At 47.7% G+C, this 16,961-nt stretch overlaps 1 protein-coding gene across 1 annotated transcript in view; it reads left to right on the forward strand.

Moving 5' to 3' along the window:
• The window catches only part of tert (telomerase reverse transcriptase), a 49,113-nt gene extending 32,410 nt beyond the window's left edge, over positions 1-16,703 (forward strand). The window contains exons 14-18 of the mRNA XM_078200734.1: positions 1,396-1,457; positions 9,505-9,629; positions 10,288-10,425; positions 14,746-14,859; positions 16,194-16,703. Coding sequence (XP_078056860.1) covers positions 1,396-1,457; positions 9,505-9,629; positions 10,288-10,425; positions 14,746-14,849 — 429 coding nt within the window. The 3' untranslated portion in view covers positions 14,850-14,859; positions 16,194-16,703. The remainder of the gene's footprint in view (positions 1-1,395; positions 1,458-9,504; positions 9,630-10,287; positions 10,426-14,745; positions 14,860-16,193) is intronic.
• The last annotated feature ends 258 nt before the right edge of the window (positions 16,704-16,961 follow it).

Consider the following 16,961-nt stretch of genomic DNA (forward strand, 5'->3'; position numbering starts at 1 on the left):
CTCCTGAGAGTCATATTTCCCCCATTGCTACTCATGTGGGTCTGCCCCTCACCACTCTCACTGATCTGCAGGGGAGGAGCGGGGTATGATGGTGTGGTAGCCCCAATCCAGAACTTCATATAAACTTTGGAAGCCTTGGAGGTCAGAGACTCAGTGGCGGATGACTGGTCTTCTAACAGAGCTCTAACTGAGGACTCCGTTGTAGGAGCGTACAGCTGACTGCTTTCCTATGCAAACGCATTGCCTTGATGCCATCCATGATGACTCCAAACAGGTTGGGCACTGCCCACCACGAGTGCAGAGGCTTCCTGGTAGGTTTGGTCTTCCTGTGACAATCACATCAAAATTGTACGTAGTTCATGCCACTGGCTTCAGGGGTGACTGTTCACTGGCTAATTAGATGGCCTTGCAATCTCTGAGTCAGAATTGTTCAATCTAATAGATTCAGTCAGACTCTTGCTTGTTGGACGATCACTTCTTTTGACTAAGTGCTTGCTGTTTTTACAAAATGATTCAGCCTCATGTGGTAGTATATGTGAATCAATTATATTGAATCATAGAGTGCAGGAGAGGCCCTTCGGCCCATCGAGTCTGCACTGACACATGAGAAACATATTGACCTAATCCCATTTACCGACACTTGAATGTTAGCCTTGAATGTTATGACGTACCAAGTGCTCATCTAGATACTTTTTAAAGAATGTGAGGCAACCCACCTCCACCACCCTCCCAGGCAGCGCAATCCAGACCGTCACCACCTTCTGGGTCAAAAGGTTTTTCCTCACATTGTTCTAAGAGTTAATAATGGTCAAGAGATGAATAATAAGAGTTTATGATTGGAAGTGATGATCGTGGTGGACTGTTTGACACCAGTCCCTCTGTTTGCTTATCTTGTTTGTCCAAGTTAAATGCTGAAACACTCACTTGTCCAAACGTGATGGCACAACAACAAGTAACAGTTCCTGTTATCTCCACTGTCACACAGACTTATCTGTGAAGTTGCAGTGCCAAAAATGCCCAAAGTGGAACCTTTAATTGATCGAGTTTCATGGAAAAGCAAACAAATATAGGGACGTGGGAGCAGAAGGAGGCCATTCAGCCCATCGAGCTAGCTTCACGATTCAATGTGATCATGGCTGATCATCCACCTCAATGACTATTTCCCCTTCAAGTTCACGCATTGTCTGTGTGTGCACGTGCGCATTGTCTGTGTGTGCACGTGCGCATTGTCTGTGTGTGCACGTGCGCATTGTCTGTGTGTGCACGTGCGTGCATTGTCTGTGCGTGTGTGCATGCATTGTGTGCATTGTATGTCTGTATGTATGTTGTGTGTAGGTGAGTATGAATTTGATGATCAGTTCGATCTATCTCACAGCATGGTTCTAATTTCTGCAGGTTAATACTCTCAGGACGGTTACCATCAACGTCTACAAGATATTCCTCCTCCAGGCCTACAGGTACCATCCAAACAACTGTCTATCTGTTAGTTATTTTCACTCTCTCTAGGACAGTACATTTGATTTGGAATGTTAGATTATAAATAGACAGGAGACCACCTGAGTTTATTCTAATCTGGGGTTTGTTTACTGTGTGTCGTGTTTTTGTGTGGTCCCAAATTTCAGGCATGCTCATCCAGTCCTTGGGCAGGATTTTCCAGCTGCGCTCGCCCCAAGACTGGAAAATCCCACCTGAGGTCAACGGGAATTTGCATGGTCCGTGTCCCGCACGCCACGATTCCCATGGTGGGCGGGACAGGAGAACTCTGCCCCTTCTCTCCGCAGCCTCTTCGCTTTCCCGTTTCAGACGCCCTGTACCATAAGACCATAAGACATAGGAACAGAATTAGGCCACTCGGCCCTTCTAGTCTGCACCGCCATTCAATCATGGCTGATTTTGTTCTCATCCCCATTCTCCTGCCTTTCCCCATAACCCCTGATCCCCTTATTAATCAAGAACCTATCTATCTCTGTCTTAAAGACACTCAATGACCCGGCCTCCACAGCCTTCTGCGGCAAAGAGTTCCACAGATTCACCACTCTCTGGCTGAAGAAATTCCTCCTCATCTCTGTTTTAAAGGATCGTCCCTTTAGCCTGAGGTTGTGCCCTCTGGTTCTAGTTTTTCCTACGAATGGAAACATCCTCTCCATGTCCACTCTATCTAGGCCTCACAGTATCCTGTAAGTTTCAATAAAGTCCCCCCCTCATCCTTCTAACTCGTTCTAAACTATACGGTCCGTTCCTGCTTTATACCAACAAGCTGCTGTGTGAAAATTGTCAGCATTCCTGTCAATGGCACTTTGTTAAGGTCACGCAGGGAATTATTTTTAAACACACCATTTGGTGAAGTGAAAGGAGTTGCTTTTTGACAGATGGTAAGGTTGATCTGGTGAATAATCCTGATTGGTTAGTTTTCTGAACCTGGCTAACAGATAATGTTGGCGTGGAGGCCTGGTTATAAACATCAAGCTGAAAATGTGTCATACAGGGCTGAATATAACAGACTAGTCACAGGTGGAGCAACAGAATGGGTGAACCTGTAAATTAGGGCACTGTGCCCTAATTGGTGCCATGCCCGTCGGTCCATCCACCTCGCCACAATTTTACGGGTGACAGAGAGGTGTCAAGTGGCTTTTAATTGTGGAACTAATGCCGGTTAAGGGTTTTGTCCCATCAGCACTGTGACATGGTGTCACAGTGGTTAGCACTGCTGCCTCACAGTGCCAGGGACCTGGGTTCAATTCCGGCCTCGGGTCACTGTCTGTGTAGAGGGCGGCACGGTAGCACAGTGGTTAGCACTGCTGCTTCACAGCTCCAGGGATCTGGGTTCGATTCCCGGCTTGGGTCACTGTCTGTGTGGAGTTTGCACATTCTCCCCGTGTCTGCGTGGGTATCCTCCAGGTGCTCCGTTTTCCTCCCACAGTCCAAAGATATGTGGGTTAGGCTGATTGACCATGCTAAAAATTGTCCCTTAGTGTCCTGAGATGCGTGGATTAGTGGGTAAAATATGTAGGGATATGGGGGTAGGGCCTGGGTGGGATTATGGTCGGTGCAGACTCGATGAGCCAAATGGCCTCTTTCTGCACTGTAGGGTTTCTGTGATTTCTATGATTTCTGGTGCTCCAGTTTCCTGCCACAGACCAAAGATGTGCGGGTTAAGTTAATTGGTCATGCTAAATTGACCCTAGTGTCAGGGGGATTATCAGGGTAAATATGTGTGGTTACATGGATAGGGCCTGGGTGGGATTGTGGTTGGTACAGACTCTGGGCCAAATGGCCTCCTTCTGTATTGTAGGGATTCTATGATAATGGGCGTCCAATGTATAGCCCAGCAGATTTAACCCAGTTGGTTGTTGGTCAGTGAAAGTGGGTGGGGGTGTGCACCCATGCCACGCTCTCTGTGCCATTAAAAGTTCCCCACCCACAGTTTTGCCTCTTGCTGTCCTCCCAAAGCACGTGCCCCCCCCCCCCCCCCCTTCCCTTCCCTTCCCTTCCCTTTCCCGCCCTGTCCAACTAGCTTCCCACTTCTTGAGTAGGGTTATCAGCCTGGCCGCAGCGAGGCCTCCGACTTACCTGAGTGTCTGGGTCCTGCCAGTTGCTTGACTGACCCTGCAGTACCAGCAGTGACCACTGCTTCCATTTGGTGCTGTTGGTGCACAGTTGTCTCTGATTGGCCAGCAGCTCTCTGAGGCTCCCTCTTGGAGATGGACATTGTCCTAGCCTCAAACTCATTAATGAGCCATTATATTAATTAACGAGGTGAAGTGGCTAAGTGGGAGGCAGGCTCACCCCCCCCTCCGGGAAGTTTACGCTAGGGTGCAGGAAGCCAGCCCTCGCTGAGTATCCTATTCATCACAGTCTCACTGGACAATAAAGACCTTTACCTCGGGTAAGAAGTGGAATGAAAGGATTGCATGTGAACTTTTGCACTGTAAATTCTCCAGTTTGAAAGGTCAATGTCTTCAGAAATACAAAAGCAAAATACTGAAGATGCTGCAAACCTGACTAAAAGCAGAGAATGCTGGGAATACTCAGCTGGTCAGGTGGCATCTGTGGAGGGAGAAACAGAGTTAACGTTTTAGGTGGATAATACCTCTGCATTCCCTTTACAGTTGTACTCTTTGTTTTATATTGTCTCTCCATGGGCTTCCGATCAAAATGAATCACTTTGTATTTCTCTGCATTGAACTTCATCTGTCAACTGTCCCCCTCCATTCCACCAACTTGTCCATATCCCTTTGAAGTTCTTCACTGCCCTCCCTGCCATTCACAATGCTTCCAAGTTCCGGATCACCTGCTCTGTACACCATGGTCTAGGCCATTGGTAGAGGGAGTGCACTTCCTTCCAGATCTGTGGGATGAGTGCATGGAGTCTTGATCTGAGGAAAAGCTCCCAGCTTTGTAAACTCAGCTGACTTTATTGTTTCTCATCCGTTTGATTGCTTGTTACAGCTCACCCGTCGATGTTGCTTCACCCATGGATTCTAGCATTGTGAGGGGGTATGGCCTGGAGAATATTGGCTGAGGGGCGGCACGGTGGCACAGTGGTTAGCACTGCTGCCTCACAATGCCAAGGACCTGGGTTCGATTCCCGGCTTGGGTCACTGTCTGTGTGGAGTTTGTACGTTCTCCTCATGTCTGCGTGGGCTTCTTCCGGTTGCTCGGGTTTCCTCCCACAATCTAAAGATGTGTGGCTCAGGTTGATTGGCAATGCTAGATTGCCATTTAGTATCAGGGAGACTAGCAGGATAAATACGTAGGGTTACAGGAATAGGGCCTGGGTGGGATTGTGGTTGGTGCAGACTCAATGGGCCGAATGGCCGTCTTCTGCACTGTAGGGATTCTATGAGTTGCTGGAAATGTCCTTTTAAGTGTTGTTTGATGATATTGTCATCCTCAAGAAGACGGACACCATCCTGAGAGCGAGGAGATTTTGTCCATTTGGTCTTGGTCTATAGGTGACCCCGGTGACTTCAACAACGCTTTGCTTCAATAAGTGGTCAGCATACCATTGGATCTCTCAGACTTCCTCTTAGGACATCTGCCTTGAGCTGTTGGAACACTGTCTTCTTGATTTGCAACCTTGGGTAGTTGTGTTAGGCAGTGGAGGCTACATGTTTTAGTTCCTGAATGTCGCGTATTTCAATATCCTTTTTGTCGAATGAGTCCTGATGATAGCGATACTCAAACCCAATGTTCTAGACACCGGAATCCAGCACATCTGACTCGATTTGATCCCGTTGCTCTGGGATTAAGTGGGATGTGTGAAGAGTTTCCAGATTGGTTACATGTAAAGAATTCCACATTGCAGCATTGAGAAAGTGCTACGTTGCGTGGAATGTAAACATTCAGAGCGCGTTAAACTGGGACCTGGTCCTCCTTGTTGGGTGAATGAAATCCAACAGGAATCCCGCTAAGAGTACAAGGAATTCTAATGTCTTGGTTAACTTCCAGGTCCCTGGCGCTGTGATGTAGCAGTGCTAACTGCCATGTCACCCTGTTATTCCTGGTTAGGCCTCAGCTGAAGTATGTACGTCCCTTTGTGTGACAGACAAAAATATACTTAACCATTTGTCCCCCTTCAAAATGTTTGGCTTGAATCAATGGGAATGAAGTGGACCTTGATCCTGGTGTTTGAAGAAGTTAGTTAACATTTCGATCTACTCTAATAAGTGTGTTATTGATTGGCATTTTATAACCCTTTTTTAAAAAAAGGTTAACAATTCACTTGAACTTTGTTAATGTTTAGAGCTATGCCAGGAACAGTACATTGCTCAAGCAGCCTCATTTAACTCGGTAATCATCACTCGAGTTTTTCCTTAATCTTCTAGTCTTCAGTGGCGTTCTGTTGTACAGAGATTGACTTACAACATTTTCCAGACTGAGATTTCACAAAACTCTGCATGTTGGTTAGACTACCTGCGAGTTGGCGGGGCAGGAGTTTGGTTAAAAATGCAGCTTAACAGAGTAGCAGTTAACAATGTTTCTTTGCGCCCTTGCCCGTTTCAGGAAGTATAAATGCTTTCTTACCCGCTAATGGCCAAGCTACGGTGTCACCGGCTAGGCCGCTTGTAGGATTTGCTGGAACTGAGCCTCTGTCTATGGCCGGGATTCTCCGATCGCGTTCGCCCTGCCGCCGCTGCCAGCGAGAAAGGAGAGTTTGGTGCTCAGCTGAATCTCTGTTCACTGCAGCGGGACTGGAGAATCCCAGCCGCGGGCGATGTCGGAGAATCCAGCCTGTATGTCTGTATGGTAACACTTCTCGCTGCCTCGGAAAAACAGCCAGCAAAATTAAGGACCCCAGGCACCCCGGACATTCTCTCTTCCCATCGGGAAACAAAAGTCTGAGGTCACGTGCCAACCGACTCGAGAACAGCTTCTTCTCTGCTGCTGTCAGACTTTTGAATGGACTTACCTTGCATTAAGTTGATCTTTCTCTACACCCTCACTATGACTGTAACACTACATTCTGCACTCTCTCCTTTCCTTCTCTATGAACGGTATGCTTTGTCTGTATAGCGCGCAAGAAACAATGCTTTTCACTGTACGTTAATACATGTGACAATAATAAATCAAATCAAAATCAAAATGATAGCAAAGCAAATATACTGTTCTTGTTATGCTCCCGTGCCAAAGAACCTATTCCACTTTGAAAAGCTGTATCAAAGACAAACCTAATTGTATTTCTTCTGAGAGGATTGTAAAACCATTGTTGGACATTCAAATCATATTCCAGTTCAATCTTGTATCTCATTGCGCAATTCTGAAATGCCTAAATATGAATTATAATGCACCGGGTAGAAAGTCCATAAAGGCCATGATACAAACATGAGCATTAGTTCCAAACTTTGCACACTGCTCTAAGAATTCTTTCTGATGCTTTTAACTTCCAGGAAGAAGTAACTTTTAAAAAATATCTCCTGGGATGTGAGTGTCACTGGCTAGGCCAGTGTTTGTTGCCCATTCCTAACTGGCTTCGAGAAGGTAGTTGTGAGCCGCCACCTTGAACAGCCGCAGTCAGTGTGGTGTAGGTACACCCATAGTGCTGTTAGCAAGGGAGCTCCAGGTTTATAACCCAGCAACAGTGTGGTCCAAGGGTCAGGATGGTGTGTGGCTTGGAGAAGAGCTTGTTTCCTTCTTCACCCTTCTGGGTGGTCATGAGTTGGGAAGGTTTTTTCAAAGAAGGCTTGGTGAGTTTTTACAGTACATCTTGTAGATAGTACAAACTGCTGCCACTCTATCGAAGATGGAAGAAGTGAATGTTTAAGGTGGCGGATAAGGTGTCGAGCGGACAGGCTGCATTGATCTGAAACGTTTGAGTGTTGTTGGAGCTGCACTCACCCAGGTGAATGGAGAGAATCCCATCACACTCCTGACTTGCACCTTCCAGACGGTGGTCAGGCTTTGGGGAGACAGGAGGTGAGTTTCTCACCACAGGATTCCCGGCTCTGATCTCTTACAGCCACAGTATTTGTCTGACTGGTCCAGCTCAGTTCCTGGTCAATGGTTAAACCCCATTCCCAGGATGTTGATGAGGGAGGGGGAATTCAGTATTAGGTAATGCTGTCAAGCGCAGATGGTTAGATTCTGTCTCGTTGGCACGAATGTTGCTTCATTTATGCACAGTGTGCCACATACACCATTGACACGTACCATGAGCAGCTGCAGATATTGGGCACACGATGCTAGTCGTTTCCATTGCCATCGGCGTCAATTCCAAAGACACAACAAATTAAACATACTGCTGATTTTGGACAGGTCAGTAAGTACTTTGCGCTCTCACATTTAAACAGCTGGGCTGATTTTGGGCAGAGTGGGATCTTAAAGCAGTTCAGACCTCAAACTCAAACCATCTTAGTGGTGAAATTCTTTATGTTAACAGTTGGGAGAGACCGTTAATAACACTTGCCTGTTTTCTTTCTTGTGTGCTGTGTATAGCGCGGTAAATGTGTTCGCTAATAGCGCCGCCATCAGCGCTCACACTTGTTGCACCTTTCAGGACCTCAGGCCTTTCCAGGAAGATGGTGATGGACTGAAATGTTATAAAAAATGGCTGCCAATTCTCAGCATCCAGGACCCTACGATTACAATGAAATAAATGTTGATTGAGGGATTAATGTTGACGAGGACCGCCCCCCCCCCCCCCAACCCCCACCCCCCCCCCCCCTCCCTGTACACACTCCCTCCGCATCCCCACTCTTTGAATAGTGCCATGGGAGCTTTTATGTCCACTTGAGGGGGATGTTTCCTCTGAATGAGAACATCTCCATTTAGTACCCAGGTCCCAGCGCTGGAGCATATACTTGCTCTGGAGGTTGATGCAGAAGGTTTTAATCTGAATTTTCAGTGTAAGCTGTTCCAAGGCTGTTCAAAGAACAGTGTAACACAGGAATAGGTTCTTCGGCTCTCCAAGCCTGCGCCGATCATGATGTCTGCCTAATTTGTTAGTCACAAGTAAGGCTTACATTAACACTGCAATGAAGTTACTGTGAAATTCTTCTAGTCGCCACAGTCCGGCACCTGTTCGGGTTAATGCACCTAGCCAGCACGTCTTTTAGAATGTGGGAGGAAACCGGAGCACCCGGAGGAATTCCATGCAGACATGGGGAGAACGTGCAAACTCCACACAGACAGTGACCCAAGCTGGGAATCGAATCCGGGTCCCTGGCGCTGTGAAGCAGCAGTGCTAACCACTGTGCTATCATGCCATCCCTGTTTGTACCTGATGCAATGTCCGTCCGCCCCCTTAACCCCCCCCCCCCCCCCCCCCCCCCCCCCCCGACCTCAGCCAATGCAGTCGTAGCTCCTCTTTACAATCTTATCCTATGGTTTTACATGGTTCTTTGCAATTAAACCCATTAACCTTCTGGATGTTGACATGTACCCTGTGAATTGGTGGGATCAATAGTGACTCTTCTGTTGCTCAAAGAATAATTGACAACCTTTCACTCACAGACAATTCCCTTTTATTGGGAAGAGGTTATTGGTTGGTGGTCAATCTCCAGCGTTTTGTGAAGCGATTTCTTGACGTTCATCTCCTGTTATCTAAATGGGAGAGAAAATCATTTTCTGAACTATTGCTGCAAAAAGTAATTAATGGTTTATGAAGTGCTTTGTAACGTCCTGAGCACACTAAAGTTCTGTGAAAACCCAAGTCTTTCTTTAACTGGTTTTGCAAAACAATCAAGCTGCGACTAATCGAATACAGTTTGTAATTTTCCACTGTCACATTGGCATCTAAGGTAGATGTTACTGTTCAAAGTAATTCATTGCGTGTCAGCATCTTTGAGATACAAAGAATTTTACAGCACAGGGACAGGCCCTTCGGCCCTCCAAGCCTGCACCGACCATGCTGCCTGACTGAACTAAAACCCCAAAGAACAAAGAAAATTACAGCACAGGAACAGGCCTCTTAGTGGCATGCTGAATAAATCCAAGTCTTTTTCTTTCATTAGTGCGAATTGAGAATAGGAAGCATGTCACCATCATTGATAATTTTGCTTTTAGATTCCATGCATGCGTTCTACGACTCCCATTTGGCCGAGGAGTAAAGGACAACCCTTCATTCTTCCTTGAGGTGGTCTCTGACATGGTTGCTTGTTGCTACTCCATCCTCAAAGCCAAAAACCGAGGTAAGGCTTTTATCTTCGGTCGATGGGTGTAGGTGGGACGGGTTTGGCTAATCAGGTTACCACAGAACCCTTGGCCTCCCACCTAATGTGGGAAGAATATATGTTGCTGTGTGGAGGGCTGTGCCATGTAAAGATGTCTTGATCTTAGATGCACACTTGTGGGTGGGATGGGATGTATTTTTATCACATCGGGGATAGTTTGGCTCAAAGAATTGTATGAAAACATAGCTCATGGCACTGACCCTTTTGTTGAATCACCATTTTGTTCTTAGGAGCAGAAGGATTGTCACAAGGAATTGTAACAGTCATGGAGGCCGATCCACTTTGCGATTTTCATCTCGTCTTGTCTTAGAAATGACATTCAGCAGCACAAAGAATGAATGCTTTGCCTGACTTGAAAGAAAGTTGCCGATTCGAGAATAAGCAATGTTTGTTTTCATTTTTAGCTGGTTTTATTAAATTTATAGATCTTAAATATAGGTCAGAATATCAATTGTGACACTTTATGAAGTAATCTTTCACTGCCAGCCTCACGTGCCACAACAATAATGAAGCATTTTCTGTGATCCTATTATTTATTTTACATTTCATTGGAAAAGTCCTGAAAAATTGTTTTTAATTTATTAGAATTTACATGGCATCAGTTCTTTTTTTTTAGGGATTTCTCTAGGATCCAAAGATGCTTCTGGTCCTTTTCCTTATGAAGCTGCCCATTGGCTGTGCTGCTGTGCTTTCACTGTCAAACTGTCCAATCACAGGGCTATTTACAAGTGTCTGCTGGCACCTCTACGAACCTGTAAGTATCTATTGATGAAACATCACACGGACCCCTGAGGGCACTTGTGTGTGTGTGTGTGTGTGTGTGTGTGTGTGTGTGTGTATGTCTGTGTGTGTGTGTCTGTCTGTGTCTGTGTGTCCGTCCGTCCATGTGTGTCCGTCCGTCCGTGTGTGTCCGTCCGTCCGTGTGTGTCCGTCCGTCCGTGTGTGTCCGTCCGTGTGTGTCCGTCCGTCCGTGTGTGTCCGTCCGTCCGTGTCTGTCCGTCCGTCCGTGTGTGTCCGTCCATCCGTGTGTGTCCGTCCGTCCGTGTGTGTGTGTCCGTCCATCCGTGTGTGTCCGTCTGTGGGTGTGTGTCCGCCTGTGTGTGTGTGTCCGTCTGTGTGTGTGTGTCCGTCTGTGTGTGTGTGTCCGTCTGTGTGTGTGTGTCCGTCTGTGTGTGTGTGTCCGTCTGTGTGTGTGTGTCCGTCTGTGTGTGTGTGTCCGTCTGTGTGTGTGTGTCCGTCTGTGTGTGTGTGTCCGTCTGTGTGTGTGTGTCCGCCTGTGTGTGTGTCCGCCTGTGTGTGTGTCCGTCTGTGTGTGTGTCCGTCTGTGTGTGTGTCCGTCTGTGTGTGTGTCCGTCTGTGTGTGTGTCCGTCTGTGTGTGTGTCCGTCTGTGTGTGTGTCCGTCTGTGTGTGTGTGTCCGTCTGTGTGTGTGTGTCCGTCTGTGTGTGTGTGTCCGTCTGTGTGTGTGTGTCCGTCTGTGTGTGTGTGTCCGTCTGTGTGTGTGTGTCCGTCTGTGTGTGTGTCCGTCTGTGTGTGTGTCCGTCTGTGTGTGTGTCCGTCTGTGTGTGTGTCCGTCTGTGTGTGTGTCCGTCTGTGTGTGTGTCCGTCTGTGTGTGTGTCCGTCTGTGTGTGTCCGTCTGTGTGTGTGTCCGTCTGTGTGTGTGTCCCCGTCTGTGTGTGTGTCCCCGTCTGTGTGTGTGTCCCCGTCTGTGTGTGTGTGTCCCCGTCTGTGTGTGTGTGTCCCCGTCTGTGTGTGTGTGTCCCCGTCTGTGTGTGTGTGTCCCCGTCTGTGTGTGTGTGTCCCCGTCTGTGTGTGTGTGTCCCCGTCTGTGTGTGTGTGTCCCCGTCTGTGTGTGTGTGTCCCCGTCTGTGTGTGTGTGTCCCCGTCTGTGTGAGTGTGTCCCCGTCTGTGTGTGTGTGTCCCCGTCTGTGTGTGTGTGTCCCCGTCTGTGTGTGTGTGTGTCCGTCTGTGTGTGTGTGTGTCCGTCTGTGTGTGTGTGTGTCCGTCTGTGTGTGTGTGTGTCCGTCTGTGTGTGTGTGTGTCCGTCTGTGTGTGTGTGTCCGCCTGTGTGTGTGTGTGTCCGCCTGTGTGTGTGTGTGTGTCCGCCTGTGTGTGTGTGTCCGCCTGTGTGTGTGTGTCCGCCTGTGTGTGTGTGTGTCCGCCTGTGTGTGTCCGCCTGTGTGTGTGTGCGTCCGCCTGTGTGTGTGCGCGTCCGCCTGTGTGTGTGTGTGTCCGCCTGTGTGTGTGTGTCCGCCTGTGTGTGTGTGTGTGTCCGTCTGTGCGTGTGTGTCCGTCTGTGCGTGTGTGTCCGTCTGTGCGTGTGTGTCCGTCTGTGCGTGTGTGTCCGTCTGTGCGTGTGTGTCCGTCTGTGTGTGTGTGTGTCCGTCTGTGTGTGTGTGTCCGTCTGTGTGTGTGTGTCCGTCTGTGTGTGTGTGTCCGTCTGTGTGTGTGTGTCCGTCTGTGTGTGTGTGTCCGTCTGTGTGTGTGTGTCCGTCTGTGTGTGTGTGTCCGTCTCTGTGTGTGTGTCCGTCTGTGTGTGTGTGTCCGTCTGTGTGTGTCCGTCTGTGTGTGTGTGTCCATCCGTCCGTCTGTGTGTGTGTCCGTCTGTGTGTGTGTCCGTCTGTGTGTGTGTCCGTCTGTGTGTGTGTCCGTCTGTGTGTGTGTGTGTCCGTCTGTGTGTGTGTGTGTCCGTCTGTGTGTGTGTGTGTCCGTCTGTGTGTGTGTGTCCGTCTGTGTGTGTGTGTGTCCGTCTGTGTGTGTGTGTGTCCGTCTGTGTGTGTGTGTGTCCGTCTGTGTGTGTGTGTCCGTCTGTGTGTGTGTGTCCGTCTGTGTGTGTGTGTCCGTCTGTGTGTGTGTGTCCGTCTGTGTGTGTGTCCGTCTGTGTGTGTGTCCGTCTGTGTGTGTGTGTGTCCGTCTGTGTGTGTGTGTGTCCGTCTGTGTGTGTGTGTGTCCGTCTGTGTGTGTGTGTCCGTCTGTGTGTGTGTGTCCGTCTGTGTGTGTGTGTGTCCGTCTGTGTGTGTGTGTGTCCGTCTGTGTGTGTGTCCGTGTCCGTTTGTGTGTGTGTGTGTGTGTCCGTCTGTGTGTGTGTGTGTCCGTCTGTGTGTGTGTGTGTGCGTCCGTCTGTGTGTGTGTGTGTGTCCGTCTGTGTGTGTGTGTCCGTCTGTGTGTGTGTGTGTGTGTCCGTCTGTGTGTGTGTCCGTCTGTGTGTGTGTGTGTCCGTCTGTGTGTGTGTGTGTCCGTCTGTGTGTGTGTCCGTCTGTGTGTGTGTGTGTCCGTCTGTGTGTGTGTCCGTGTCCGTTTGTGTGTGTGTGTGTGTGTCCGTCTGTGTGTGTGTCCGTCTGTGTGTGTGTGTGTCCGTCTGTGTGTGTGTGTGTCCGTCTGTGTGTGTGTGTGTCCGTCTGTGTGTGTGTGTGTCCGTCTGTGTGTGTGTGTGTCCGTCTGTGTGTGTGTCCGTTTGTGTGTGTGTGTGTGTGTCCGTCTGTGTGTGTGTGTCCCCGTCTGTGTGTGTGTGTGTGTGTCCGTCTGTGTGTGTGTGTGTGTCCGTCTGTGTGTGTGTGTGTGTCCGTCTGTGTGTGTGTGTGTCCGTCTGTGTGTGTGTGTGTCCGTCTGTGTGTGTGTGTGTCCGTCTGTGTGTGTCCGTCTGTGTGTGTCCGTCTGTGTGTGTGTGTGTCCGTCTGTGTGTGTGTGTGTCCGTCTGTGTGTGTGTGTGTCCGTCTGTGTGTGTGTGTGTCCGTCTGTGTGTGTCCGTCTGTGTGTGTCCGTCTGTGTGTGTGTGTGTCCGTCTGTGTGTGTGTGTGTCCGTCTGTGTGTGTCCGTCCGTGTGTTTCCGTCCGTCCGTGTGTGTTTCCGTCCGTCCGTGTGTGTGTCCGTCCGTCCGTGTGTGTGTCCGTCCGTCCGTGTGTGTGTCCGTCCGTGTGTCTGTCTGTCCGTCCGTGTGTGTGTCTGTCCGTCCGTGTGTGTGTCCGTCCGTGTGTGTGTCTGTCCGTGTGTGTGTCCGTCCGTGTGTGTGTCCGTCCGTGTGTGTGTCCGTCCGTGTGTGTCCGTCCGTCCGTGTGTGTCCGTCCGTCCGTGTGTGTCCGTCCGTCCGTGTGTGTGTGTCCGTCCATCCGTGTGTGTCCGTCCGTCCGTGTGTGTCCGTCAGTGTGTGGTGTGTGTCCGTCAGTGTGTGGTGTGTGTCCGTCAGTGTGTGGTGTGTGTCCGTCCGTGTGTGGTATGTGTCCGTCCGTGTGTGGTGTGTGTCCGTCCGTGTGTGTGTGTCCGTCCGTGTGCACACGTGTTCAGTATTATTTTCAAAATATCTGCCCAACAGCGGAAATCCATTATCTACTGTCGACTTTCTTGTTTAAAACTGATTGAATAGATACTGAGAGCAATTGCGAGAGGCTCTATAATAAAACTAATAAGCACTAGAGATACTTGTGTGTGGCCAAACCTGGCATGCTTATAAAATGTGAAACACATCTGTCAGCACATCTGTTCTTTCCTTGTGTGAGGTTCTGTTCTGCTTATTTTAAATTCAATCGCACTTTACTGCGTTTTTCTGAATTGCCTTTTAACTGATTTTATTAATGTTTTGGCACCTTGCATACCAAAGAAAGGTGGGTAAAACTTAGTGTGACTCATAAGAACTTGGGGAAATAGAAGGGGACCTGTAGTTTGGAACACAAACAAGATGGAAAGGTTAGGAAAGAGGACAAACTGAATTAGAAAGTGGTGAATACGGAACCCCTAAACCTGGCTTTTAAAAGTTTATAAAATCACCGGAAGCTGGGAAGTCTAAGAGTCGGCAATTCTTTGGGTTTTTACATTTTAAGGAAAAGGAAGAGTTGCATTTATTTTGCGCTTTTTATGACCCCTGGATGTGTCAACGTGCTTCATGGCCAACAGAGTACTTTTGAGGGGTAGTCAATGTTGTCATGTAGGGCAGTTGGCGCACAGCAAGCTCCCACAATGTAATAATGATTGAACATTGTATTTTTTGTGATGTTGACTGAGGGATGAACGCACAACGTTACAAAGTGACGCGGTTTGATAGGAGAGGCATTACGTCCTAATCGTCCTGCTTTCATTTAAGGCAGGGCCAAATTGCAGAGGATTCTACCAGGCTCCACAGTCCGGCTGTTGCAATCTATAACAGAACCTGCGCTTCATCGAGATTTTACTGTCATCCTGGATTGAAATGAAACTGGTAAGTGAAGCCAAAATGTCCATTTGTTTGTGGTCTGAATTGTATAATTTTGATTTATTATTGTCACATGTATTAATATACAGTGAAAAGTATTGTTTCTTGCGTTCTATACAGACAAAGCATACCGTTCATAGAGATGGAAAGGAAAGGGTGCAGAATGTAGTGTTACAGTCATAGCTAGGGCGTAGAGAAAGATCAACTTAATGTATGGTAGGTCCATTCAAAAGTTTGAAATCGTTGTTACAGAGTTAGAGTAAAGTTTTAAAATCATAGAGCGAGAATAAAGGATAGAATTCGAGGGTATGCTGGGCACAGCTTGCAAGAAGTCGCCACCCTCCAGCGCCATCTTGGAAGATTTGCTGCTGTGACTATTTCATAGATCGTATAATCCCTACAGTGTAAAAGGAGGCCATTCGGCCCATCGAGTCTGCACTGACCACAATCCCACCCAAGCCCTGTCCTTACAACCCCATGCATTTACCCTTGCTAGTCCCACTGACACTAAGGAGCAACTTAGCATGGCCAATCCACCTAACCTACAAATCTTTGGAGAGTGGGAGGAAACTGGAGCATCCAGAGAAAACCCACGCAAACGTGCAAACTACACACAGGCAATCACCCAAGGCTGGAATTGAACCCAGGGCCTTGGTGTTGTGTGGCAGCAGTGTGAACCACCGTGCCACCATGGGGCTTCCAGTACATGCAAATGTGCCACAATGCGAGCCTGACTGACAATCTTAAATTGCTTATCAGCATAATTTTCAGCATGCTGAGGATTATTTATGTATTAACACAAGATCCTGTTTTTTGCAGGCAGAAAGAACGCATACACACATTGTTTCAGCTAAACAAAATAATTTACAAACATTTGTTGGTTCATTCCTCAAGGCAATGCCTTGACCAATCAGAATCACGCTGCCTGGCTTAAAATTTCAAACCATGCTTGGCAGTTAACTGTCAATCACAATCAACTGGTGCATTCTCAATGGCAACACCTCTACCAACACTCGGGTTCCATACCACCACTTGACTGTCAGCAGTATTTTATCAAACACCTTCAGAAATCCATATTAACTGCACTACCTTCATCAATCCTGTCCGTTACTTTGTCAAAGAACTCAACTGGGTTAATCAAACACAATTTGCCTTCAACGAATCTGAGCCAGCTGTCATTTTCAATTCCATGTGTCAGTTAATTTTAATCTAAGAGTTGACGTTAGCCTGATTGGGCTGTAGTTATTGGGGTTTATTCTCTTTATTTTTTGAAGAAGGGAGTAACAATTCTACACGTTATTTGAATAATTCACACCCCTGTTTTTTATTTTTGGTAATAGGAAATACAGAACTGACACCGAGAAGAGTTTAACCAAGAGACTGAGCCGATATTATCCATATCTTGGCAATACCTTTCGCAGTATATTAACTGGGATCACCAGGAGAGACTTCCCTGCCATCTACAGAATTCCAAAACTTGCATTGTGTTCGTTGCCATTATTGAGCTTGTTGCCCCCGATAACGGGTAATGTTTGTAGAACAAAATCAATGATTTAAGTTGATCATAAAAAGAATCTTGCAGTGTGATTTCCCAGGTTAGTCCGTGCCACGCTGACACTTACAAGCATTAAGATCGGCTGCCACTTATCTCCGGTTGAGGTGGGCGAATGGGTGGATTTCAATAATGCTACTTTGGGTGGGTGAGGGAGGAAATATATCTTGTGCGTTTCCTCACATCTTGTGTCATTGCAGAAGAAGCATAAATACTAAGGCAGTGCCCTTTGGAACATCAATCAGCATTACGGTGAATCTTCCACCACATATTTATGATGCTTGGTAAAGTGCTAGTTGCCTGGTTTATCGATGCCATGTACAGAGAACTAGCCTCACCTACACCAGGCTTTATCTATCAGTTATACGGTAGTTTCCATGTATTCTTTTGTTTCGAAAGTATGTGGGGTGGATTTACATGGGGGTGGGGGTGGGAGTTGGCCACCATGGAATGGACAAGTTACAAAGACCCCAGTAAACTGGTGTAACCTATATTTATCATTTACTGATGGTATCCCAAACCCTCCCCCTAAGTTCAGCAGGCGAGTGAGAGCACC

The sequence above is a fragment of the Mustelus asterias genome, chromosome 2, assembly GCF_964213995.1.
Source record: "Mustelus asterias chromosome 2, sMusAst1.hap1.1, whole genome shotgun sequence".
In the NCBI taxonomy this organism is placed as follows: Eukaryota; Metazoa; Chordata; class Chondrichthyes; order Carcharhiniformes; family Triakidae; genus Mustelus; species Mustelus asterias.